The 27,894-nt window shown below is 42.5% G+C and overlaps 1 protein-coding gene across 5 annotated transcripts; it reads left to right on the forward strand.

Moving 5' to 3' along the window:
- The first annotated feature begins 1,143 nt into the window (after positions 1-1,143).
- On the forward strand, positions 1,144-27,346 carry GLYR1 (glyoxylate reductase 1 homolog). 5 transcript variants are annotated; one of them, XM_083872170.1, is made up of 17 exons: positions 1,179-1,233; positions 1,803-1,930; positions 3,248-3,284; positions 4,194-4,273; positions 11,505-11,643; positions 12,215-12,457; positions 15,439-15,525; positions 16,395-16,451; positions 17,505-17,555; positions 17,694-17,767; positions 19,547-19,646; positions 20,798-20,908; positions 21,202-21,303; positions 22,369-22,531; positions 22,959-23,138; positions 23,606-23,730; positions 24,061-27,346. In XM_083872170.1, exons 5-17 carry the CDS (start codon positions 11,557-11,559, stop codon positions 24,133-24,135), a joined length of 1,455 nt encoding a protein of 484 aa, XP_083728296.1. In that variant the 5' UTR covers positions 1,179-1,233; positions 1,803-1,930; positions 3,248-3,284; positions 4,194-4,273; positions 11,505-11,556; the 3' UTR covers positions 24,136-27,346. The 5 variants fall into 5 exon arrangements, with proteins under 5 accessions (XP_083728293.1, XP_083728294.1, XP_083728295.1 ...); XM_083872167.1 differs by lacking the exon at positions 1,803-1,930 and having other exon boundaries at positions 1,144-1,233; XM_083872168.1 differs by lacking the exon at positions 1,803-1,930 and having other exon boundaries at positions 1,147-1,233; positions 21,205-21,303.
- Positions 27,347-27,894: the final 548 nt, after the last annotated feature.

A 27,894-nucleotide genomic window follows, 5' to 3' on the forward strand; every position in this document is an offset into this window, starting at 1 on the left:
TTTTTTTTTTTTTTTTAAATTTGAAATCCATATCTTAAAGGAAGTGCAGCAGTTCCACCATTGCTGCAAAGTCCTATATTGAAGGCACTCGAGGTACTGAATGGGTTTTTCCAACAGCTAAGATCAATGTGTGAGGAGAAAAGGCTGTGTTCATGTGTGCTACACACAAAGAAAAGTAAACCACACATCAAAAAGGCTGACAGTGCTCGCGTGTCACTCTTAAGACTAATACGGTGCATCTCTTGAAAAAAGACAGGAGTAAGCAGGAGGTACCTCTCCGATGAAGTTGAAAAACGCCAGTTTAGAATAAAATACTTGATCTCAATCCACCCAAATTTGACGGAAATAGCAGAACTGTTAAACCACTTATTACAGGGTACAGAGTTGGGAGCTTGTTTGTACCCAGTGGCTGTGCAGCACAAGGATCATGCTCGTGTCCGTTCAAGGCACCTAGACATCAGTTTCTGTGAGTCCACAGAGCAGAAGAGGTGACAAGAATGCTTGAAAAAATGCGAAATTGGCTTTGTTAGATGGGCAGAAATTAAAGGCATCACCACACGCGGCGAGTCATCAGGGAAAACGATGCAGCTCCGTAACAGCGTCTCCCCCTCCCCGGGAGAACGAGCAAATCCTATTCCGAACACACCCCTTGCTGGTGCGGCCCGCGGGGCTGGCGGGGGATACCTGTGCAGGCCGGGGGCAGCGAGCAGCGGAGCCCTTCAGTTACTGCTTCTTAAGGGGAATTCTATCAACGAAATCGGTGTTAACTGGGGAATGCTGCAGTACCCTTGGCTGCCCCGGCACAAACACCGGCCTCGCCAGGGGCGGCAGCTACACCAGAGCACCAGAGCGGCTCAGCAGCGTAACACCGCACCACGGGCCGCCACCGGCACTCCCCACGATGCGCTCGGCACACGGCGCTCCTTCCACCGACACTTCCGCCGATGCGCTCCACACCGAGCTCCAGCCCAAGGGCCCCCTCACGCTCTCGCGCCACTGGAGCCGCCGCCGGTCACTGAGGGCCGGGGGGGGTGGCCGCTGACAGCCCTCCCGCCCACGTGACGGCCCGCCCGCCCACGTGACGGCCCGCCCCCCCACGTGACACGCCCACCCAATGGGCGCGGCCACCGCCCCCCTTCCCCCTGCTCGCGCTCCCGGCAGCCCCCGCGCGGCGCGGCCGGTCTGTGTCGGTAAGATGGCGGCCGTGAGTCTGAGGCTCGGAGATCTGGTGTGGTGAGTGGTGGTGTAGGCTGGACGGCGGCTGCGGAGCGTGGCGGGCCGGGCGCCTTTAGCGGAATCAGTCTGCGGCTGCGGAGACGCAGGCGGGGCTGCACCCGGCCCTGGGAGCGACGCAGCAGGAGCCGAGTCGGGCTGGGCCGCGCTGGGCGCTGTCAGCCCGCGGTCGATTCCGGAGGGCGGCTGCTGGCTGGGTGGGGCTTAGCAGGGCAGGGCAGTGATGGGACGGCTGCCGGGTTGCAGGTATCGCCGCCGCCGTCCCTCGGGCGGTGTGGGAGGAGCAGCGGGAGGCAGCCTGGAGCCAGGGCACCGGGCCGGCGGGAGGCGGGCTGGGCTGTGAGCCGGGCCGGCACTGGAGGCTGGCGGGGGCGGTGCATGACGGAAGCTGTGTCAGATGGAGGGATGAGGGAAGCGGGACGGAAGGACGAGCGCTGCGAGGTTCCCTTGTAAGCACGGGCTCACCTCCCGAAGGATACGAGAAGTGTTAGAGATAGACGATGTTTAGGGAGAGCTATGGCACGTTTCTTGGGAATGCGTTAATGAAGCAACACAGCGTTTCGTTGCAGGTTGGGGTGTCCCTGTGGAAGCCCCCAGAAGCCATTTCCTCTTGTCACTGCGGTCTTGCCCTCAGATAGTCAGAGCTGTGAGCTTGTGTTTCCTGGTCGGGAGAAGTGAGAGCATTCCACCGTGCCCTGTAAGCACTGATTAAGTGCATAGGTTCTGCTGTGCTGGATGGGCTAGGCTGTCCTGCCAGGGCTCAAAGAAGTAGCTAATTCCCCACACATAAGTGCGTGCATTTATACTGATAAGCCAGATAAAAAGAAGCATGTGCTTCAGGCTGTGACAACTGCACCTCTCATCCGAAAAATTTACAGTGGGAAACGGTCTAATTTATTTAGCAAAATAAGTAAATATTAGTTAATTTTAGCATATTTCTCTTAGATGAGATTTTGGGGAGTGTTCTGCTCTCAGTGTTGGAATGCAGATTATCTTGCTTTAGTTTTCTATGTGACAGGCAGGTGCTGTCTTAGAGCTCAATTGGACAGCAACAGCAGAAAGGGTTTGCTGATTTTTTTCTCCGTACAGGAATGGGAGCATTGAATATGAGACATGGTCACGGTCACAGCTCTTGGCAGTGTTCCTTCCTGCCCCTGGCTTCTGAATCTTCTGTGCACCATTACCATCTCAGGGGGCTGCAGTACCACCTGCTGAGAAGTTTTGTGTCAGGAGCTGTTGGGCCCCACAGGTTCTTTGCTTTGTCTCTTGCAAGACAGTTACTAATGGGGTTTTGTGAGTACTTGTAGCACCAGTCAGTGGCAAGGGTGAACTAAGGATAAAGCTTACCAGGAAAGCTGGTGAGCTGAGGGCTAAGACTAATGTGCCTTTCTCCTCTGTGATTATTTCTAGTATTGCCTAGTTTTCAAAATGGGAACATTTGCAAGTGTAGAAAGTAAACTTTTTTTGCCTTTCTTTTATGGCTTCATATCTGAGTTAGTGTGGTGGTGAGCACCTGAAGAAAGTGATGGTGGAACACCTGTTGAGGCGATCCTGCCATTAATGCTTTCCTGTGAAAATCAGAGTCTCAGCTTTCTGGGCTGGGAGTTTGTGGCTGCTCTGCTCACCAGCTGCTCTAGACAGGTGAATAGAAGTTGTCAACCTGAACTTTGATCTGATTGCCCGCATCAGTGCTTTTTTTTAGTTCCATGTGGAGAAATCTCCACACTTCGAGTGCTACTTTTACTCTTCACGGTGCCTATTACTCTTGTATCTTGCAGGCAGTGTAGCTTCTGCTCTTCTCTTCAGTTCTGACAGTCCAGCAAGATCAAACAGACTGTCCAGAGACCTGAGTTAGGTGCAGATGTCAGACATGTGTCCTGCCTTGCACAGAAGGTTTTGACTGCAAGTTGTAACTCTCTTAATATGAAAAGTGTGACATAATGTGAAAAAGCAGACACTGGGATAGTTGTTTTTTTCTCTGGTTCTGGTGCCTAATGCTTTCTTTTTTCTCTAGGGGGAAGCTGGGCCGTTACCCTCCATGGCCAGGGAAGGTGAGGTTCGATTGTATTTATTGTTGCTTTCCGCATTTTTCATGGTTTGTGGGGTTTTTTTGTTTGAGTGCAGGGTTTTTTTGTGTTTTCTTTCTGTGTAGGGAAGGCTTTGCCTGAAGGCATTTCAGTTGTAGATTAATATTGGTTTTCTTGTTTGTTTGTTTTTTAAACACATATACCCCACAAATCTAAAGTGAGAACTAGTTTAAGGCTTTATTTAATCTATTATCTCAGTCTGTCAGTAACAGCTGGTAGTTCATGGGGAATAAAAAGCAAACAGCCAGCTCTGGAACTGATTGTGTTTCCCAAATTTAGTTGTTTAATCCCTGTTGCTTTCTGCAAGACACATTTCTTTTCTTTGATAGTAAGTTGGTTAACAGTATTATGTTAAATAATAGAAGTAAGGAGTCTGGCTTGTCAAGATATTGTTTTAGAGATGTGTTTTTTGAGAATTATCTGGGGTAGTTTGATCAGGTTTTTTCTGGTGAAAGATTTAGAAAAATGAATTTTATATGCTCTTTCTATTATTTCTGCTCTGAAAGACCTTTCTTTTATGTTGCATGAGGGCTGAGCATGCTGAAGTAACAGCATGAGTCAGGGAAAAGACTTGTCAGTGTGGTTGAAATTGGTTATTGGATGGAGTTAACACCAGGCTCCTCTACAGGTGTCACCTGTGTAACTGAATGATAGCTTTTCTCCTTACTAAATTTTAAACTTGATAAGCAATCTATCCTGGGAGTAATGACAGAGTTTAAATTTTAAGGGTTACCTAAGTGGAACAAATTTTTAGTAATGCCAGGTATCTTCCTAATCAGAATTCAAAAAAACCTTACAGTAGCTGAATGCTGGATGGTAAAATCAAAATTTGTCACTGTGTGATTTTTAATTTTGATTTCTAATCATCTTCAGATTGTTAACCCACCTAAAGACCTGAAGAAACCTCGAGGAAAAAAGTGCTTCTTTGTGAAGTTTTTTGGAACAGAAGATCAGTATGTAATTACTTGTTTTCATCTGGGGAAAATATCGTACCACATAATGTGGATCTTTTGTGGAAGAAATATTTGCTAATATTTTTTTGTGGAAGAAGTACTTACTAATATTACAGTGTAGTGTAGTGTTGTAAAGGATTCCCTTTGAACCACACAGTAAAAGAAATTCAACTATTATTCCATGCTATAGCTGCACACTGAGGTGTATGAAGACTGTAAAAACCTAGCATAGGATCTGAGTTGCTGCTGTGATGATAGCTTTCCACTTTTAGGTGTGACATGACTGTGTTAGGTTTTAGTGTGTAACCATGAATGAGAAAGGTACTCAGAGTACCTTTCAGAGTCCTCAGAGTATTTTTTTTTTTTTTTTGCCAGAGGAATAAAATTAACTATATAATTGCCATTTGTGAAAGAATATACATCCTACCTGCTGATTGAAAACATTCTTGCTGTGCTTTTTCGATGACTTCACAGAATAAGAGAGCCAAAAGTGTTTTAGATTTCCATTTTGCAAGGCAGAGTGTAATGATTTCAAATGTGAGCAAAATCATAGTTGTCTTAGATTTAAATTATTACAAACTAGGGGGGAAACCTAACAAAAAAAGCCCCTGAGAACTTGGATATTTTGTGAAACTGAAAATTATTTTGATAATTTTTTGGTTTTTCTCTTTATTTTCTGCTATTTCCTATTAAGTCATGGAATAAAAAAGAAAATTGCAAATATCTCTGGAAGACTAAAAACCCTTTACTTTTTGGAAGAAAGATGACAAAAACTGAGACCATTTGATGAATATCTTTTAAGGAAATAATTTTTCACTGCTAAATTATTTTTGCTTAATACTTAAAAATATTTTTCTATTAAGAAATGAGGTCTAAACTTGATGGAGTAGTAGTGAATGCTGCATACTAATGGGAGTGTTTGGATCTCTAGTAACTTGAGGCAGGTGAAGGTCGATATGAGGGCAGAGAACGTTTTTTGATGGTGTTACTAAATGTGGTTATTTGAGCTAATAAATTCTGAGTTGAAGTGGATTATTTCTGTCTTGATTGTTTTCAAGTCTTATATTTCTCATTATTGAATCAAATACAGATTTTTTTGGCATTAAGTGGTCAAATGTCTTGGATACTGTAGCTGAGATTAATAACATGCTTGCAAATGAAGAGTTCAGAGCTGCAAAATAATTGGGATTTATTACAAGATTCTAGAGTTTTGGCCGGGCCAAATTCAGTCATCTGGCACAGAAAGGTAGTGTGGTTTTTGTAGTGTAGCCCCCTCCCCCAGTCCAGTTTGTGAAATTTAATTATATCATGCTAGATAATAGATGAATTAGAAATTTGCTTGCTTTGATTGGCATACTCTACCTGCAAATTGAATAGAAATAAATACTACCACCTTTCTTTCAAATAATGTTGATAGGGAGAAGAGAGAGAAGCTTGTGTGTCTCTTCTGTCCTGACTTTGAACTTCAAAAGGCTGTGCTAGTTAGAACTGTGCTGTTCTAACCAGTGTGTTGCTTGAGAAGGTTCTTGCATTTGAGCATAATCAGTGAGCCAAATCAGGAAAAATATAAATGATTTCACTTAAAATGTGAAGAGAAAATCCCTTTACTTATTTTGTACAAGTAAACTAGTGGGTTTTGCAAATACATTTTTCAGGCTGTGTATAAACAGGACTTGGAAATACATAACTAAGAGAATGTCACCACCTTACGAACAGCCTGAGGAGCAGCAGAGTGCAGAGCTGTCACTGTTCGACGGGTGATGAGGAGCACACTTACTCATACTGATGGTGTAGTGCATGTAGCTTCTTTTTTTAACACCTCACTTTTTCTGCCATATTTATGCTGTAGGATGGCATTTCTGTACCATGGATCAATTGCTGCAGCTCTTGTATTACTCCCTTAACCTTTGAGGTTGAACAGGAGAGGATGTCATCATTGACTGTTGACCTCTTGTCCAGTGTGTGTAAGGCAAAGATGATGCTGGTTGCTGGGTACAGTCCTTGCCATGAACTGCAGAGGGCTGTTGCCAGCCAGTTTGTGGAGAAGTAGGCAGTCTTGGGCCCTGTTTTAGTCTTATTTCCCTCTGAGGATTCCTAGGTGCCTTCTATGACCAGAAATGCCCCTATTCCGAGCTGGGTGCAAATTGTTCCCTCCTGACTGACATCAGGCTTTGGTTTTTCATACTAAAGGTTAAGGAGAAAGATGTTTAGAAGTAAAAATGGATATGCATGAGCAGAGAGGTAAATAAAAACATACTAATGAGTTTGGCAGTGGTTTTGGTGTAGTGTATAAGTTTTGGTTATTTGTGAAATTCTGGCTGTCTTAGGATACAGCACAGAGGAAATGCATTTTCCTTTTCCTGCAAATTGATTACCATGTACTGTGCCTGTGCGATGCTGCAGTGACTAAGGGAATAGATTAACTGGAAAGCCATGAGTAGTTTTGGTCAAAGACACACAGGTAGAACATGAGTGCATTCAGACTGTCCTCTAGATCCTGGCTTCTGATACATTTTCTTCTGAACTCTGTACTCTGTGTGTTAATTGTGCTGGTGATGTTAGTTTCTCTTCCTTCTGAAGGAATGTGTTTTCTGGGAGATAAGGGTTCTCTACCCATGAAAGCAGATTTTGCCTATGTTTAAACTGTGAAGTACACATGTGCCTTACTAGAGTGGAAGCCACTTTGATGTTCACAGTAGTGATGTAGTATCTGTGTCCTATTCTGAGTGATTGTGTGCATTACAATTAAGGCAATCAAATCAAATAGGTAACCCTATTACCTTGTTCTCCAGATTGGTTGAGGAAGTTTTTCTAGTCTGCCTAACAGTTGTTTTTCTGAGTGTCTCTTCTTAGAGTAAGTCACATTAAAAGGATTCTTTATCTAAAATCAAGAACAGTTGATGTTTCCTGCCCATAGACCTGACATGCATGTAACAACATCCATTACAGGAGTCTAAACAACAATTTTAATTTAGTTTAGAAATGGAACTTAGACCTCTTATCTGTGTTTCTAACTGTGCTTTTCAGATAGTATTTAAAATCCCCTTTTATTACTATTTCCATACTGCAGTCTTGTTGTAGAAAATCTGCTGTATTTGTATATTTATTGCTTTTAGTAGTTAAAATTTATAGACTGGCTGGCCCGCCAGTGTGCGTCATACAGTTGAAAATACTTTTACATTTTTTGGCCCACTTATGAATTCATTCGTTAGTTTTTCAGAACTAAAAATATCATTGCTTTCTACTATGATTCTATAGAAATACTAGTGAGAGTCCTGCAATCGTCAGAGGCTTGTTACAAACATAGCCATTCACCTTCCTTCCCCCTTGGGTATTCTGTAACAGCCAAATGGACTTGCAAGTTGTGTGTATCACAGTCTTAACAGGAAGCAATCTTAACTGGAACGGCCCATTCTTGCTTACAACCTTTTGCAGCATCAGTGTGAAACTAAATAGGGTGGGGTCAAGGGTCACTTCCTGACATATTAAGGAAAAAATGGAGGAAGCTTGCAATCTAAGATGAGTGTAATAATGCAGCCTGTTTCCATCAGGCACAGTGATTTTAACACAGCACTCATCATCTTTCCATCCTCCATGTTCTGTTGGGATGAAAGCACCTACCCTTTTCTTTTGCCACTGTTTCCCCCGGTTTTCAAGGCGAGAGTAAATTCAGGATGTAGTCTTTCTGAAATGTTCTTTTGGGTCCTGACATCAGAAAACACTTGCTTTAAATTTGCCAACTGTTGGAAATACACCTTAGTAGTCTGAGGGGCTGGAGGAATAGACTGAGCTGAAGGAGGGGAGGTGAGCTTAGCTTGTGTTCCTGGTACTTCTCATGAGCACATTATCCCATGCGGAGCTCTGTGTTGCTGTAACAGAGCCAGCTGGAATGTTGTTCAACATTCTTGCAGGCACAGTACGATAGCTAAAAATCACTATAGACAAAACTCTTCTGCTTCATATTGAGAAGATATTTTATTGCACAAATTTGAAAAACCTAATACTTAATTTCTTTCACTACTGCCCTCCTTCTGGGTTTCTTCTAAATATCCCTTCCTTTATCCTAGAATGATGTGGTCATTTTTGTATTTTTTTCTAGGAATTTACATACCAAGTTGCACAGTTTAGTTATTTGAGTTATTTCATTGATGAGGGTTGAGATGTTCCCTTTTAGCAGAAGAAAATCTATCTTGAATTTTTTGTGTGCTCACACACACACTGGCCTTGTAAATAGCTAAGCAATTTTCTTTTGACTTTTAGAACTGGTTGTGTTAGCATTTAGTGTGGGCATCTAAAGTGCTACAGTCTAAAGCAATAAAATTTTTCCAAGACAATGGTAAATGGAAATTTGGAGATACAGTGCCACTGTTTTCCATCTCTAGCTATACACTTCGCAAAAAGCGACGATTGGTGGATATTCTTCAGTCTCATTTCTGCAGTTTATCGTTAGGAGCTGGTATCTGTAGACAGGAAGAATGTGGCTGGAATGGTGGGGGTTTGAAGATCTCCTTGCCTGTGCCATGCTCGTGCCACAGTTTTGAATCTAGTGTCTCTGCATCTCTGTGCCACTGTTTCCTTGTAGCTGCAGGTCATTTTCATACCTGCCTCTGCTTATTCTAAGTTTTGCTTATTGTTTGTGTTTTTAATGTGGATTTGACATGACCGGTGTTTTTTTAAGAGTGGTATTTTGGAGAGGATGAGGAACAGTGTGGAGAAATGAAAAGAGGAAGCCACTGCTAACAGGCATTTTTATTACATCTTTCACTTTCTGTATTACCCCGTTCTTTACAGATGCCAATGCCTGTGCAGCAGGATGAACACAATTTCTTCTTAAATATGACACCTTCAGTGTCATTGCTAATGTTTTTCTCGTGCATTGATTCATTGCTGAATCAGGAGAAACACAGTCGTTCCCTTCATGTGTTGTATCCTTGAGCCTGATCCAAATATTTGGCTTCATTGGCCTTGAAGGTATTGAGATCTTGTGTAAACATGAATGATTTGGTTTGGTGAAAAGTTCTTTTGTTTTCAAGTGCTTGAAACCATGCATGCAATTGGTTCATGGACATTGGTGTCAAAAGACGCTCATCTCTTACAGGAGGTTTTCCAGGTAGGTAATGCATAAACAAACTGGAAAGGAAAAGACCAATTAAACTTTTTTCCTGAATTTTTAAAGGTTATTTTTAACTGAGGCAGCATTTAGGATTGTTTATCACTTAATAGTTTGTCTCTGAGATCTCTAGTTCTTTGTCCTGGTGGATCACAAGTGCCGAGATTCACCTTTGAGGCCAGGAACCAAAAGGCTTTGTGCTTCAGGCTTTCTCCATACCAAAGGAAAAGGAATGAGAAAAGAAGCTAATGAACATGTGCAGTGAGGAGGGGTAGGATGAGCAGAAACCTAAGAGAATGCGTTGAGAGAAAATAACTTATTTTTATTTAGAGATTGCCCTTCAACATTGAACGTGCATTTTTATGTTGTGGTACAAAATTTTGTTTCCTTTGTATGCGTGATTAAAGGCTTTTCATGAGCTGGTGCCCTGTGGTACCCAGGGATGTTTGTCACTATTTGTCATACACGCAGACTTTACAGTGTAAGATAATTTTAAGGTGTGTTTCACACTAATGTCTGGGCAGCTGGGAGAGATTCCCCAAATAGCTGCTGGACTCAGACTCTAGTCCAAATGCAGTGATTTGACTTGTTGTATTAAGTCAGTTCTTACACAAATAATGTAAACTAAGTGAAAGGATTCAGCTTTGCATGCAGGAGCACTGGGTTCTTTTGAAATGATGCTGGCGTTTTCCACAGTCAGTTCTAGCAGGAGGGCTTGTCTCTGCAAATGAGACCCGAAATGTTTCCGTTTACTTTCTTAAAGTTGATTCCTGATGATGAGCAATTTACAAACAATAACTGTTGCCAGTGAGGAGAAAGGTCTTAATGAAGTTATGGAGCTTATTTTGTGAAGAGAGGGCAGTCAGATTCAGTAAAACATTACTATTATTTTTTGATGTTTTAATCTTCATATTCAGTTTAACTATATGACATGGTGCATACAGTGTCTGAAAATGCAGCTATTAAATCACTTTATCTGCTTGCAGGAGCTAGACTGCCCTGGGGAATATTATAATCTGTAATCGTGGATAGTCTATGTAACAGAGATATCTGGGTACAAGAGAAAGTCTGATTGTCCCATTTTTGCTAAGTGCCATTGGTCATACTAACCGAGGGAGAGGTTTTCAAAACTTACACAGTTCTGTTTTCAGTAGGGTGGAAGTGGCTTTGTAACAGTGTGGTTGATGAGCCTGAGCTTGAATTTGGGGAAGGAGAAAGGTGGTTTAATCTCTGAGAGCCACAAGGAATTCAGGCATCAAGGGAAGCAAAGGCATTCCCTTAAACCTCACTGAAGAAGTGGTAGAGGAGCTTGTTTACATAAAGGAAAGTGAAGTTGTCACCCATACTTGATGACTTTACCATTTTGTAAATGTCAGGAAGCCTTACTTAGCCAGAGTGGAAACAGGAAAGTTATTTGATTTTCCTGGAAATAGGACTGCAGGTTAATGCTCTGCTACTGTACAAGTCAGGTTATCTTAAAATAGCAACAGTGAAGGAAATGGTTATTCTTCCTCAAAAACAAATTTGTTGTTTTCATTCAGAATACCTGGGTACATCAAAAATAAGTGCAGAAATAAGCTGTGGCTTTGTATTCACTCTGTGTGGTGATCTCTATAGTGAGATACATCATTAAACATACAGGTTTTTTAGACACCTGTGTGGTCAATATATTTGAACCAGGGGTTGATAGCTGAGAATTATTAGGTGAACTTTGCTTTCTACAACCTCTTGAGTGGATTTGTGGTATTGACTACCTGGAGGCATGGGACCGTGTGTCTTCCTCATGGTGAAACAAGTGCAGTCATTGGGCTGCCATTGTTTTAAATGTGTCCTGTGATCACATCCAAAGACTGTTTTGCTGATAGAGAGTAATGCTTAGAAAAGGACAGTGCTAGAATGAGAGGAGATAAAACTTACAGAAATAACAAAGTAAAAGTGCCAGAAGAAAATTCTCAGTGAATGCCGTAATGGCAGCCCTTCAGTTTCTAGACAGGAAGTGAGTTTAGATTGTTGTCATCAGTAGATCTGGGGGAGAAAGTGTAGCTGTTTGTTTCTCAAAGTGGGATGATTGAGAAAGCTGCAGTTTGGAGAATATAACTAGCTTCTTTTTTTTGTTTCAAGTGCTTGGATCAAAGTGGAGCAGCTGAAGCCTTATCACCCTCACAAAGAGGAAATGATAAAGATTAACAAGGGTAAGCGCTTCCAGCAAGCTGTGGATGCTGTAGAGGAGTTTCTTAGAAAAACCAAAGGCAAGGACCAGGTGAGTGGGTTCTTTTTCACTGTGTGCATCAAAACAGGTCTTGGCATGAATGATGATTAGATGCCTTGTTATGTGAAAGGAGTTTGTTCCTCTAGCGAGTTGAGGAGGATTTGGTTTTCCTTCCTTTCGTTTTTGGTGTTTATTTCCTATCCTCTCTTCTTCCCCATTTAATCTTGTTTGGTGGGGAAAAGTGATTATTGGATTATTAAATGATGAAGAAACTGAAGAGGCTAATTGATCTGCTTGTGATGACTTTATAAATCAGTCTTAACAATTTAGTATCTAGTAATCTTGTCTTTAGTACATTGGAAGTGCACGCAGTCCTGGCAAGTCTTCAGGTGGCCTGTTCTGTTATGTGCTTGCTTAAACTGGTGTGTTTTTGCAGGAGAACTAACCAGGAACTTCACTCACCAGCTCCAAAGGGCTAACAGATACGTAGTTTTCAAGTTACTGCGCTGTTGTTTTCCTTGATAGTAATCAGCACAGAGTCCTTCGCATCCTTGGTTTTGCATGAAAATCATTCCATCTCTTCTCTTCTTTCCTTACCATCTTCTATTCTATAATCTCTCAGGCGTCTTCCCATAACTCCACTGAAGAGAAGAATCGGCGTAATTCCAGTGAAGAAAGAGGCAAGCAATCTGCTGGTGAAGAGAAACGCAAAGCCAGTTTGTCTGAAGGAAAGGTGAAGAAGGGCACAGGGGAAGGAAAAAAGAGGGTTTCTTCTGTCTCGTCAGAGAGAGGATCAAAGTCACCCTTGAAAAGAGCCCAGGATCAGAGCCCCCGAAAGCGGGGGCGTCCACCCAAGGATGAGAAGGTTTGTGTTGTGCATGTCTGCCAGTGCCCGTGGACTTGGCAGCTGGACTTGAGGGCTGACTGGCACCTTGACTAACAGGCCAGCAGGAAGAATCAGTTCAGAATCCCTTTTTTAAGCTTTTTCATGTTGCTACTTCTAGACCATTTGGCTGCCTGATACCCTTGGCAAGCATATTCTTCCTGTGATTTTTAGTTACTGTGAGTGGCTCTGTTCGTATCTTTGAGAGGGCTTTGGAAACTGTATCAGGAGACTCCATTCTTTCGTCTTGCCATCCCTCGAGTTCAGTTTCTGTGGGAAGGATTAGGAAAGAGATACGTGTCTTCATCTGGCTCCTGACTTCTCCCATCTCATGATGATATGATCAGGTGATAAGTAGTTGCTCAAATTCAACCTCAGTACTCACATAGTGAGATATTCCTAAGGGCCAGAGCTTAAAGAAGAAATTCATAGCCTTGGGAATCCACCAGAAGAACTGTCTTCATTTTGGTTTCTATGCTTTAGGATATGTTCCCATCCTCCGTTATAAAGGAGCCTTAGTATTTTATTGCCACTACTTTCTTGATATTTTTCAATGTTGTGGCAGCATTTTGTCTACCCTCATTTAGAGTTCCAGCTTTTTTATTATGGAACTCACTGTTGTGGGTCTAGATCTTCCTATTCCAAATGGATATTTATTTTGGTGGATTATTACAAGGCACATCCTCCATCAGAGACTACACCTGAAGACAACTGGGAGACCTATACTGAAGCACCATACGGCAACATGCTTGCTCACCTGTGCATCAAGGGGATCATGTTTTTCTTTCAGTCAGGCTGCAAGTCAAGATGGTGGTCTTTGCTCGCCAGAATTGTGAATGGATTGGCCTTCGCTGGTTGAACAGCAGACTCTCTCTTGATGTAGTAAAATGAAGCTGATCAACTCAGATATTAGCTGTGAAGGCATCATAGAATAGAGTCATAGAATATCCTGATTTGGAAGGGACACACAAAGATCATCAAGTCCAACTCCTAAGGGGTTAAAGGAAATACTGGCTCTTTTTTAGCACCAATGTCTGTGAAATTGGGCTGCACAACAGATCCCATCAGTTTCTTCTTTTGAGGGAGGTTGGAGAAGGGGAGGAATCAATGCATATTTATGAATTATAACTAATAATTACAGGACTAGTCTTGACTAATGCAGGAAAATTCTTCATTGGCAACATAATATTCACTTTTCTAAGTGTCTTTCTATAAGTATGTTGTGTCTCCATGTATTTCTGTTAAAATAAGCCACAAGACTTTTTTTTTTTTTTTTTTTTTTACTTGCAAAATGATTCTTTCTCTTTAAGCTAGATTCATTCTAAAATTGATGAAAACTAAGGGCTGGCAGCGATCTGATTGTGCTGACACATCGCACACATAGGTTTTACTGTGTTAACTACCTCAGGACATCAGAGGGCTTTGAGTTAGCTAATTGTGGTAGTAGATATTATCTTACTGGCACATGACAAGCAGTATAGTTTTCAAGTTGCCATAACATGGTGGCCAGCTGTGTTTGCCTGGCCACAAAGCTGGAAATTAAGCAGGATAAGGTAGGAAAGTAAGCCTTATAGCTCCTGGAAAGTGACAAATAAAAATAATTGCCACAAAAATATAACAATGCTGCCTTAATACTGTTTTTCAGCTTATGAAATAATTTTAAAACCTTGTCTTCTTGCCTCGTTCTCATAAATTTCTCAAGTTCTTAGCCCTAGAGTAGAAAACATTTATGTTGTTGTCCTGAATTAATATGATGCTAGGATTTGGTGGTTTTTTTCTCCATGCCAGTCCAAAATCTGGCTTCCAAGCAAAAAGGATGCATAAAAATCAAGAATCCAGTTGTTGCTGAGGTGTGCTCTGTCTAGAAAGGCTCTGTGGCCTTACATGATCATTCACATACTCTTATTTTTAAGCTTATATGAATATTTTTGAAGGAGCAACAGAACTTCATAGGTATTAAAGCAGGTTTTATCCGTGCTTTACCAGCTGAAGTATGCAGGACTCTTCTCTAGATGCTACAAGGTTGGAGACTGATGTCTGCATTGTCCAGCTAACACTTGCATAGTTGTATCGTTCTGAGTTACCTCCAGGAATCTTGCTCTGGCCGTTTTTGCAAATAATGTTCTTCTCTTGTGCTTCTCTGTGGATACTAAGGTATATTGTGCATTTTCAGGAAGTAATTTTGCAGGGGAGATAATGTGACTCCATTTCTGAGCCCTCATTTCAGAGGAAGACCGCACATATTATGCAGAAGTCCTGTACATTCTCTTCATATAGAATAAAAACCTAGATGTCTATAGCATATGTCTATGACCTACAGCATAAAGACCTATTTTAACCTATATGTCTTGGGGAAATAAAAGATAAAGTTTAATCTGCTCAACAGTAAAAGCCCCAGTATGTTAAGTACTATGATGATATTATGCACCAGGGCCTGTGGAGCAGATGGGGCATCCCACATACCAGTTTGTCTCATGGATTATGCAAACTTGAGCAGATGTGGCTGTCAACCTCATGCTTTGAAGGTTCTCCTGATAACAGGTGGCCTATTCTATTGTGACAGGGTAGGATCAAAAGAGTTCAGACCTCTGCTTGTAATGATGTTCTTCACTCATTTGTTAAGCTTTTTGCATCCACTCAAGGAAAATATGGGATCGAGCATGTTTGTTTTCTGCTCATTGCATAAGTGCACAGGTGGAGTAATTTCTCTTAGGTATGAAGAGTGGACTCTCCAGAAGCCATAAATCTGGTTGAATTCCTTTCCTGGCAGTTGATGTTTTCCTCACCTCACCTGTGTTGTTAATACTATGTGTTTAAATATGAATGCTCCTGGAAAGGCCTGTGGAATGGAAGCCGTTTGTAGTGCTTTCAGAGCTCTCTATGTGTGCTCAAATGATCATCGTACTGTGACCAGCCCCTGAGCTGGTTTTAACCTCGTTCTGATCCTCTTTCTGTCTTCTCAGGACCTCACAATTCCAGAGTCAAGTACAGTGAAGAGAGTGATGACTGGAACAGTGGCTGGATTTAAATGGCCACCAAGTGTGAGCGAGGTGAGAAGCTTTACAACATCTAGGATCTGAGTTTGTGGCAGCAAGTCTAGAGCCTTTTGTCTGGCTTTAAAACAATGAGCTCTTACTTTGTATCAGAACATACTGCAGCATAACAAAGCTGAACAGTATCCCAGACAGTTCAGAAATGAGATTTCTGTCTCTGGAACTATTTGCAGATTCACACTTAACTTGTTGTACTAATGTTTACACTTCTTGTTTCAAAAGCATTTCTGAGACTGAGTTGCCTAAAGTGGAGGTGATGTGGATAGTGGCTCCCTGTCTGAATACTATCACATGGGGTGCTTTCATTTGATTTCCTTCACAAGCAGCTTTTGAAAACCTTTTGATTTTGTTGAATAAATGAGTGATCAGTAAAGCAGAGTAAGAGCAATGTGATCCCAGGTTAGTATGTATGATGCTCACTGGGGAGATGGGGTATTTGGGCCTGCAGTCCTTGTTGCTGTTAGGATGGGTTTGCTTGGCATGTGGCAATCTCCAGTCAATTCCCAGAATACTGTTTATGGAATTCCTTGGAAGCTGGAAAAAGAAGTGTTTTCATTTGCTTGGGAGAGGAGGAATCAGAATATGAATTTTCCTCCTTTCAGTGTTAATCTTGCTTGTATACTTCTTTGGCTTTCCTACGGATGTACAAAAATGAGGAATTTGGTTTGAATGGCTTTGGTTTTGAGAATAAAACACAATGTAAACTACTTAATTGAAATAGGTTCCTTGTGACAGCTGATACACTTTATATTCCCCCGCCCTGTATGCTAGTGTTCTCATGTAGCTTAGGAGAGCGAGGGAATTGTGCTGTGGTCACTCGGTGACTCTCTAGATTTATTTCTGAGGCTGTACTTTCTCTTTTGTAGCCTGTTAAGGACAGTGATCCACACTTTCATCACTTCCTGCTAAGCCAGACAGAGAAGGTAAGGATTTGGCAGGCAGGATCATGCTGCTGGGTAGCTTGGAATCATGCCATTTACTGGAACTGAACACAAGGAGTATGCATAAAGAGCTCCAGAGTTCTGTTGTTTATGGACTGGTAATTAGATTACTTGAAGTACATCCAAGCCTTAAGATTTAGAGGGATTTAGCATTAGGTACAGTGAATACTTCCAAGTAATTCAAAATTATCTAGCACTGGTTTTTGACAGATCTGATGTAAAAAATGGTGTAGAATGAACAGGATGGACAGGAAAGCTTCTTTTGTGTTCAAAAGTCCTGTTGTCTGATTGTTTTTGATGATTGTCCTATCAGTTTCTTCATCTGGATAGGCTTGTCAATTCACCGAATGTTGCAGGAAAACTTCCAGGACCAGAAAAGCTCCGTGTAAAATACAGCCAGTTTATCTCCCAAGAGTCAGAAGCCTTGCAGGATTTTATATGCAGCAGTGCACATCAGAAGGAAAAGGAGAGATCAAATTAAGCATAAAGGAGTTTTATCTCGCTGAGGATTTGGGCAGAGCCAGAAGGATTAAGAGCTGCTAACAGTTTTATCTAGACAAGCTCACAGTAAGCAGCATGGGGAGGAACAGCCTTTACCTTAGCATTTGTAGAAAGCCATATGCCTTCTCATGTTAACCAGAAGATTTTGGTTCCACAGCTGCAGAGACATAGTGAATGTAGATATGAGGCTTCATAGCAGGCTTCAGAGAGCTAAATGTAGGAGTAGGAATCCAGGCTTGGATTCTGGTGCCTCCAGAGGAGCCTGTTGTAGGAACTACAGAAGGGAGTTTGCAGTGCCTCTGTTAGAAGACAAGCTGAACTGCTGGGGCAGGGTGGGAAAGAATGATCTTAATCTTGCAATATATTTTAGGCTTTATTTTCTCCCCTTGAGGGAAGCCCCAGAGCTGCCCTGCTTTGAAGCTGGTGGTGGGTGGGTGAGCTGCCTGTTTCTGTGGGACAAGGATATGGTCTGTTTGCTTGGCAGAGTAAATTAGCACTGCCCTTTCCCCTGAGTGCTTTGTGTTCTCCATACAGCCAGCTGTCTGCTATCAAGCCATCACAAAGAAGCTGAAGGTTTGTGAAGAGGTAAAGCAAATCTTCATTCTGATGGATTTTTATTGTTATGAGGCCTTGCAGTTTTTCCAGAGCTGTGCATTATATTGTTTCTATTATTATTTTTCCCTTCTCTCTTCCCCACCCTTGTCCCCCTGCCCCACTCCTCAGGAGACAGGATCCACCTCCATCCAGGCAGCAGACAGTACAGCAGTCAATGGCAGCATCACTCCTACAGACAAAAAGTAAGATCTCCAATACACTTCAGCCATTTCCTTCCCAGCACACACATGCAGCCACTTTCCAGCTTGTCACTGAGAATGAATAAACCTAACATTTCTTTTTAACTGCACATTCCTTCTGTCCTTGTGTGAAACTATTTTGGGGTGCAAGGTGAGGAGCGAGGCATCTAAAAACAAAGGGGGCTGTACAATACAAAATTCACAGTAAGTTCCATCCTGGATACATCTGCAATTCAGAGTGTTTCTGCAGTTGCCCTTTTCAGTAGGTCCCACTTCAGGATGTTAGCAGCAGTATTCCTGAGTGTCCCATGAGGTAGGAAGATAAAAGGGGGTTTGTCTCCAGTAGTGCCTGGCAGTTGACTGGGATTGTTTAATTGCTCTCCCCTGAGCACGCAGAAGATGAGAGGAAGCGGGAAGTGCATTCTCCCATCGCAAGAACTTTGCTGTGTAGCAGATGAGCTTTCTGGTTTCTCTCTCCTAACACTCCCATTCTCCTTTTTAGAATGAGAGAAGCCTAACTCCAGCTTCCTGTTTTGCTCTGTAACTTCTGCTCTTTTCAAATTGAGTTCAGGCCACTCTTGCTGTTTGCTCTTGGGGCAGTTCACATGGGGTGTCAGGTCTCACCTATACTGCAGGGGAACAAAAATAACAATGAAGCTGTTCAGGTAAAAAAGTCTCTCAGGGAAGTGTGTCTCAGAGGTGTGTTGGGAAGGAATATCTCTGCTGGTTTAGAGACTTGAAAATAGATAGACCTTTTTTGGGCCATGTAAGGAGCCTATAGTGATTTGCTCTGCTCTGTCTAATTTAGTTTGCTTGGAGAAAAGGCAGTATGGTTAGCTTGGAGAGGACGGGTGGCTTGTGAAAGCCACAGTGCAGCTGTAATGTGGCTAATTTTGCAGAATTAACTGTGGATTTGCCAGGTAGAGTTTATTGTGAAGTTACCTTGGATATAACAGAATGCTTCAGAATCTCTCTAAAAACTGTGGGGTTTGTGGGAAGCTGCATGATGGATAAAAGGCTTCTTGCAGCTACATCTGCAGAGGAATTCCTGTTGCTGGTGATGTATGTATGATGAAGTAGGGACTTGATGGTATACTGTCTTTTTTTTGAATGGAGGGAGCAAAACTCTTTCCAGTTTGTGGGAGGAAGGGAAAGCTGTTTTCTGTGACTGATGGTGACCTGTACTGGCCTAATACTTCCTTTCTTCCTGTGTCTGAAATGGCAGCTGGAGAGCAGGGACTAGGACTTTGGTCTTGGCATGATGCTTAGCCCAGTAGTCTTTGCTAGGCTTTATTAAAACTAAGAAACTAATGTATCATTCAATTATACAAGCAAGCATTGTATGTGTGACTTGGTTAAAATCAGAAGATTAGAGAAACACCTGCTCATTTCTAAATGTTCTCTTTAAATTTCAGTAAGGCAATGACTGTCAACAGAAAGCACACAAACAGCAATTTTAGTAAACAAAAAACCACAAACAAACAAACCACCCCAAACAAACAAAAAGAACCCGGACCATCCAAACCTTTACTATTTAGGTGATCTTCTCAAAGAGGCTAAAGACTTTCTTCAGGAGATTGTTAGGGGTGCTTGGTAAGCAAAATAAATTCCAGCTTGCTTTTAAAGCTCTTTATTTGCCCATTGTCTCTGTGGCTGCAGTGGAACATGTTTATTTGGGTATATTTTTGTGCTGGTGTCCAGTTTATTCTTCATTATTTCCAGCACCATGAGAAACTGACACTGATTGTTTTCTCTTGCATTAATGTTTATCTATACCCTCAGGATAGGATTTCTGGGCCTTGGTCTGATGGGAAGTGGCATTGTCTCCAACTTGCTGAAGATGGGTCACACTGTCACTGTCTGGAACCGGACTGCTGAGAAGGTAGGCATGTACTTAAACTTCTCTTAAACATTCAATTACCCCCTGTATCTCATGGAATCAACTGTCAGTGGTGCCTGGGAGAGGGTGCCAAAGAAACACGAGGATACACTTGTCACCTTGTTCTGTCCTGTTTCCTAGGCGCTTGTTGGTGGGCACATGTGACTAGGTGCGGTTGTGGTCTGTTCTAGTGTCGTCACTCTAATGTCAGCAGTCCGCCCACTGCCTTTTTGTGTGAGAGGAGAGAGTTGTTAGAAAAATTACACCCTTGTACATATATGTGTTGAAGAATGGGGTGTAACATGCCTCTGAAAATACTACTGATGTGAATAGCCATGTCAGTGTATTGTGCCAGGAAGGCCAAGTGCAGGGAGTTGTCCCTAGAGATTGAGGTGTGGTAAGATGCACTGCTTAGCCGCAGGTTAGTCTACATCTATTGTGCTAGTCATGTGGTAACAATTCTGTCAAAGACCTGCTGTATCATGAGACTAGGATGGAGAAGGGCTTTATAGGAGTATTCAAAATTAAAATGGAGCTTATATTGCACTGCACCTACATATTAGACAGTGTTACTCTTTGTAGTGGATAAGGAAAAGTAGGTAGCTGGGGAAGATGTGGTACTTGAAGAGGCTGTTGAAATATCAAAGCAGGAAGAGCACTGTGGTCACTTTGTTAAAAGGGGGTTAAAATATTTATTTTTTTCAAGAGCAAAACATGGCTGATATGAGCGGATAGGATAAGAAGGAGCTAAGATTTTGAAGCAGCAGCCCTCTGAAACACATCAGTCTCAGCTGCGCATATTCCTGTTACTATCCAGTAACACATTTTGCTATGTCCTTTTACCAATCCCTAAATCTCCCTTTTTTCCCTAATAATTTCTTGTCAAACCCACAACATTCTGACTGTTTCACCTAAGAGTTTTGTTTCTTTGTGTCTTTCTTTCAAAGTTCTTCACCCGTTTTACGGAAGAGCTGCAAAAGAGCCCCGTGCGTGTGTGTGTAGACAAAGCAACAGAAGAAGACAAAGTTGCTGTGTAATTAAGATGCCTAACTCCTTTGGAGTTGTGTCCAGCAGTAGAATTTTTTACAGCAAAATGCAAAGAATCCATTTGCTCTGTATTTAATGTCTTACCTTTGGACTTGTGCCTTTTGCAGTGTGACTTGTTCATCCAGGAGGGTGCACGGCTGGGAAGAACCCCTGCTGAAGTAGTCTCCACCTGTGACATCACGTTTGCCTGTGTATCAGATCCAAAAGCTGCAAAGGATGTAAGGATTGACTCTTATTTTACCTCTGCTGGTTAGACTACAAGATGGTAGTCACTGAATGCCAGTTCTGATTCCTGCTAATCACAGTAGCCTGAGTCATTGTACGTCCTGAGTAGTGCAGCTGTGTAAAAATAAATGTCCCAACAAAAATTAAGCATTTTAAGTCTTTGAGGGCAGGTTCTGATAACCTTCTGGGGGTCTGCTACTGCAATGCCAGGCTCCGCTGGACTCCTGCGGAACTGGGGTTTCTGTGCAGACACCCTATTGCTTTACCGCTCTTCTGTTCTCCACAGCTGGTGCTTGGTCCAAGTGGAGTGTTGCAGGGGATTCGCCCAGGGAAGTGTTACGTAGATATGTCCACCGTGGATGCAGATACAGTCACAGAGCTGGCCCAGGTAATCACTGAACAGAGCCTCTTAACAGCAGCAGCTGTTCATTCAGCAGCAGTTCTGCAGTTTGTGTTGCGTCAGGCACTTTATAACCTGTTGGTAATTAAACTGCTTCTAGAGGTCTTCGAGATTCCTTTGGAGGAGTCTCAAGTTCCAGGCAAAAAAGACAAAATAACACGTCAAGTCTTGACCAGCAAATAGTGTTGAATGAGATGTTCTCTGGTGATACCAGCAAAGCAGAGCTTTTACCTGCTACCAGGGCAGAACAGATAGCCAAATTTTGATTCTCTGAGACATATTTGTAGACAGGTTGGTATTCTGTAGCAAACCGGAGGATAAAACCCTGCCTGAATTAATGACTGATAAAATGCATAATCTGCCTAGTTTAAATGCTCTGGTTGGGGAAAATTAATGTTTTCACATTTCATTCTATAGAAATGTTATTATAGGATTTCTGTAGGAGTGTTCTGATTACTTCTGCTGGGGTATCTGTGATTTCTTTTTGGCATCTTGATTGTTCCCCACTGCCCTAAGGCCATGTGTGTGGTTTTACAAGAAAGGGGGGCTGGTTTTGGTGAACTTTTAAGTAGACACGGTGATATGCTAGTGTGTAACATCAATTTGGAGAATGCAAATCACCCATATTAATAAACATCTGGCTGAAGAGATCTGTCAAAGGCCTTTCCTCTCTGGGAAAGAGGGGAAAACTTAATGATCAGTCTTCTGGAATTCTTATGCCACACACACACCTTCAGCATTGATCTCTTAGCCAGTGTAGGGTGCCACGACTAAAGCATGTCAGTTTGGCTGCTTAAAACAGGCACAGTAGTGATGGGTGCTGGAAGGTCTTGCCTGGAGTGTGAGGTCAACATTCGGTCTTACGCACACTTTGCAGGATACAGTATGGTACATCACATAAATGCTTTCCTCTCCTATTGGAGCTATTTGTTCTGCTGAATATGTTGGGATTATTTGTTCTGCTTTAAAATTCTGTCCTTATGGGTGGGATTGCCCTAAATTATGTTCCTGCTGCTGTTCATGCACAGCTAACCAGAGATGCTCTTCTTCCAGGTGATAGTGTCCCGAGGTGGTCGCTTTCTGGAAGCACCAGTCTCAGGAAACCAGCAGCTCTCTAATGATGGGATGCTTGTGATCCTGGCAGCTGGCGACAGGGGTTTGTATGAAGACTGCAGCAGCTGTTTCCAAGCCATGGGGAAGACCTCTTTTTTCCTAGGTAATTGAAACATGGAGGGCCTGATAGCAGTTTCTTAGTGCAAGGACTGGGAATTTCAGCAAGGAGTCTGAGATGCATATGTCATCTTTTCCTTCTCTCTTTGGGTAGCATGAGAAATTGGCCCGCTCCTCTGGAACTTGGCTAGTTTCAGAGTCTGCAGGCTAAGGGTTTTTTGTTTGTTTTTTTTTACTGCTGACTCATTCTGGAGGATCTGTCATTCTTTTGGTTTTAAATCATATTTTCTTATGATTTCTCCATTCTTTCGAGTGCTTGGAAAATGGGAATGTTTTCTGAAGCCTTTCAGGGCAAGGGAGAGTTGCCAAGTGCTTGATGCCAGTAGTCTAGCAGTGTTACTTTTCTGTGGGCTGGGGAAACAGGGCTGCTATTTCTCTTCTGGAGGAATCCCAATGGTGTGTCTCACTCCCAGGTGAAGTAGGCAATGCTGCCAAGATGATGCTGATTGTGAACATGGTCCAAGGCAGCTTCATGGCAACAATAGCAGAAGGACTGACTTTGGCTCAAGTGACTGGCCAGTCCCAGCAGACCCTTCTGGATATCCTCAATCAGGGACAACTTGCCAGCATCTTCCTGGACCAGAAGTGCCAAAGTAAAGTTATCTTACATTGCTTTCTTACAGGTCTTTTTTTACAATCTATTAGCTTTTCAGATAGTGGCAAAAGATAGGAAATAACAGTCCCATCTTCATCAGCCTGGCACTGTGGTTATTTTAAGCATTCTGGAAATGAAGAGCTGAGTTCCCATTCCTTTCCCTTCTTAGCTAGGACTTCTGAGAATCTGAGTTAGGACTGCTTAGGGCTTAAGTTGGGATTTCATTGGGACAGGGTAACAAGTGAAATGGAAGGCAAGCTGCTTAGAAATCTGAGCTTACTTTGTCAGTGGGCAGTAGTGACATCATCTGCTGTGGCTGTATGAAAATAGAGAGTAGAGAAACAGGAGAGCTCAAAGTAGTGGTCAGCAATGGAAAGGGAGTTTGGTGTTAAATTGCAGCCCCCTGCAGCGTGGACTTGGCTTACTTTTGTCATGCTTACTTTCTGCATGGGCTCCTCTCCACAGATATCTTGCAAGGAAACTTTAAGCCTGATTTCTACCTGAAATACATACAGAAGGATCTTAGATTAGCTATTGCACTGGGCGATTCTGTCAACCACCCAACTCCCATGGCAGCTGCTGCCAACGAGGTAAGAGTTGTTCAGTGTTCAGATGTGTTCTTCAGCATTTATTCTACAGAGCTGTTTGTCAACCAGAGACACAGATCTAAGAACTAGATCATGTCTGCGACAAGGGAACAGTGATTGAAATATATTTTGGCATTGGATTTGTTTTGATTGTAGAGACGCTTAGAATGTTACATCAGGAAACACAGAAAGTCCTGGAATTTTCTGATCTGCACTTAGATTATTTGACATACTGTGCAATTCTCTGGTTGCAGTAGTCAGCAAATGAGTTTTTCTGCTGGGAAAAGGCTTCACACAAAAGCAGGCTCTGATCCTTTTCTAATTTCTCTTTAGGTCTATAAACGAGCAAAAGCATTGGACCAATCTGACAACGACATGTCCGCAGTGTACAGGGCCTACATCCATTAGGCTGCACCCTTCTTACTGTTCATATGATGATTATTGATTAATATTATTATGATACTGGGTTTTAACTCTGGACCAGTCCATCTCTGTCTTTCCATTTCCTTTTATACACAAATTTGAGACCTGCTGCAGTGAGCCTTCCACTGTGGCAGGAGGGGGGAGGAGGGGGCTCGGATTGTTGCAGTCTAATTAGAAAAAATCCATGCCACGCACTGACAGTCACGAGACGGAACAGTGGCAATTATTGAGAAGCTCTGAGGCAACTGCCAGAAATCTGCTGCTTGGCTGCTTTAATTTTCCTCTTTGTTTGTTAGTCCAAGATGCTGTTTCTAACAATCCCTTTTCTCCTTTGCTGTGAAATAATGCAAGTGTTGGACTCTCTGCATCAAGGGGACAGGGTGACATACATCCCATCTACCTGTGAATATCACTAGAGTCCTTGGTCCCAAGTAAGGTGAGGAGCATGCCTGCTAATTAGCCACTGCTAGAGAACAAAGCACCTCCCATGGAGGAGAAGGGCAGTTCCAGAGGGTAAGAGGAGTTGAGTGCAACACTGTCTTGATTCAGTTTCTTTCTAGACTTCCACTTCCCCAGCACCTTGATGGAGGAATTCCTGTACTGTTAAAGACAACACATTGCATCCATGTCTTCCCCTGTACAGACAACTACAGCTTAGGGAACACAAACTGTACTGAAAATGAGAGAATGCCAATGTCAATGAGGCTCCTGAAAGGCTTATTACAGCCCATCCAAAGCATCATTGGAAAGGAACATGTTTGCATAGAAAACTGCAAGAGAAACAGAGCCTACAAAACTGGGCTGGAGATTTTACTTGTTCCTGGCTTTAGCTTATGTTATGTTACTACTTGTTTGGGGTTTTTTAACCCTTGTAGTTAATAATTACAAAGGCGTCTTGGATTACAGCAGTGTCACAAGCAGAGTGGTGAGTCTGAAAGGGGAGAGAAGAATGATCCAAGAGATTGAGATTCCTGAGCTCCCTTCCACACTCTCTGGCCTTTGCATGGTTGTCACATCTTAGCCTGTTTGCCCATCTATAAAGGTGGGTGATGGTTACCTACCTCACAGGGATACTTTTGTGTACTTTATACATGTCAGATTTTCCATACGTGTTTTTAGTGTTACTATTTTGGGTACAAGATAGCACAGCATAAGCCTTCTCCCTGTATCTGTGAACTCTGCTTGTGGCCAGACACCAACTTCTAGAAAGACCAACTGAAATTGGGGAGGCTAAGACCACTGCTGAGCTTTAGTCTAGAGATGGCTGACATGAACTGCCGATGCTGAGGCTAGAGATCAGAGATGCTCTCAGTGTAGACCCGGAGTCCAAAGGATGCCTGTCACTAAAAATGCACAGAGTGTGGCTCGGTTTTTTGTTTGTTTGGGGTGGGTTGGTTTTTTTTTTTTTTTTTTTTCCAATTCTCAGTATTAGCCTTTTGGGGGTGTTCTTGCATTATAAATTTGAGTGTTAGAAAAATGCCAGTGAGAAACTTTGGCCAAAATCACTTCTCAGTGGTACAATCTCCTTCCTCCCTTGGGCTGGGATTCTGAAAGGAAAGAAGACCTATTGAAATTAGGCCATGTTCCTGACATCTGCCCCTGCCACTTAATTTTTTTTTTCCTAGGAACTTAATGGCTGTGTAAGGAAATTTCCTTTGGTTTAGGATTTCTTACCAGTCCTGCTTTGTGCAGCATATGCATATGGTTCAGGGGCACCTTGTTAAGAAAGACAGTGTCACATACTCATTTTTAATCACAGCATCAAATGCCTCATGCTGTAAACGTTACTTTGAGTATTTCACCTGTGTTGACTGTTCCTTGTGGGCTAATGCTGTATTCTGCATTACTTATGTCCTATGGTGAACACCTGGCAATAGAGCTGTCAGATCTCACTGCCTGTTGGCCACTGTGTGTGGGTGATGGTATTTTTACACCCATGTTCCTTTGGCAATGCCACTGCCATTCTGCATGTAGGTATTCACATTAAATGTACATAAAATTGCCATGATAGCTAGCTATTGACCTGCTTTGGCACACTGTTCTTCTCCACCCTGAACTCCACAGTTAGCATCTGAAGTCCTCTGTTAAATATGCCACAGTAAAGAAAAAAAATCATATGAATTGCACATTGAGGGCATCTGAGGGAAGTTGTGGGTTTGGGGACAGGAAATGAGACTAAAGGAAAAAAATCTTTTGGGAGGAAGGAGGAGGTGCTGTCCCATGTGCAGTTGAGAGTGAGCTGTGCTGAGCTAGTTCAGTGGCATCCCCTACCTGTCCCTGCCCTCTTGGGCCAGAGTGATGGTGAATGTGTGTGAGCAAAGGTAATGGAGGATCTTCGTTAGTTTGTGGTGCCTCCGGATACAGAGAGAAGGCCAAAGGAGATCTCAAGTCCCGTGACAGGTATTTCATAATGAATTCAAAGGACCAGTCCCTAGGCAGCTCACTGCTGCAGGGTTTGTTTGTTCGCAGAAATACAGTAGTTCCCAGAATGGAGATGGTTATTCGTGTGGGAGTGGCAGATGTAGACTAGTTCAACACTGTAATTTATCCTGGGAGGGTCTGACTGCAGTTTTCAGCCATTGAGTAGAGTGGCTGCAGTGGCTGGACAGCTGTACAGTCACAGGTGTGCCCAGGAGGGAGCAGCAGGAGACCAGGAGCTCTGATGTGGCTGTGAAGAGGAGGGATGGAAATGGGGGAATCCAGACTGTTCCAGATGCCAGTTGACATTGCTGTCAGTCTCACTCAGATTCTTGTATTTATGTCTGTAGCCTCTGAACATGGATTTGAGTGTTCCTAGGCCTGAGATTTGGGGGAGGGAAATGGGGTAAGCAGTGGATTGAGAGATGCTCTAATAAAACTGGCTAGTTAATGTTGTCCTAATATTGTTGACAATTCTGTAAAGTTTCTTTTTATGAAGATTCATTTTAGCAGTTTGCTTTTTTTGACTCCCTCCTTTTTAAAGAGAAAATGTGACACTTGTGAAAAGCTTGTAAGAAAAGCAATTTCCTTTTTCCTCAATTATAGATCCCGTAGTTCATTAAGGTTGTGAATTTTTATTTTCCTGCCTTGTTTTTAATTAACATTTGTCATTCAAAATAGGATGTGTGAAAATGTTTAAATGGCAAAGATTTTTTTTTTTTTTTGGTGCAATTAACAAAGCTACTGGCAAAAAGAATAAAACCTTTCTTGGTAACAATGTTCTTGTGGCATTTTCTAAAGCCTGTCAGAGCTGTCTTGGGGCATTAAGGAAGTATGTGTTCCTCAGAACATTAGAAACTCAGAGCTGCTGAAAACCAAGTAATCTTAAAGTCAGGTAATCCTGTGAGCACTTCAGTTATTGCTGAAGCCTGGAACTGTCAGTGAAACATTACAGAGGATGAGTTTGGATAAGTTCCATGCTCTGCACAGAGGGCTGCTTGCATCTGGGATGAGAGGAGGATGCTTGGTTTTAATGCCCTGGTGTTGATGACAACTTGTGTTTAAGTTTTGGGCTGGGATATCTGTCCTTCTGGCATTTGGGGTTTTTTTTAAGTCCAGTGGAAGATTCTTGTTCCATCCTAGGGGGGTGGAAAGAGATGAGCATTAAGGATCCTCTCAACCCCAGCCGTCCCATGATTCTGTGACCACTAACACAGCAGTCAGTTGGGTATTCTAAGAACACAATCCTTAACTGAAATGGTTACGAGTTCTCTATACTGCTTGTGGATAGACAGGTGGATAGCAGTGGCTGTTCCTGCCCTGAGG

This window comes from Zosterops lateralis, assembly GCF_965231275.1.
Source record: "Zosterops lateralis genome assembly, chromosome: 15".
Taxonomy (NCBI): Eukaryota; Metazoa; Chordata; class Aves; order Passeriformes; family Zosteropidae; genus Zosterops; species Zosterops lateralis.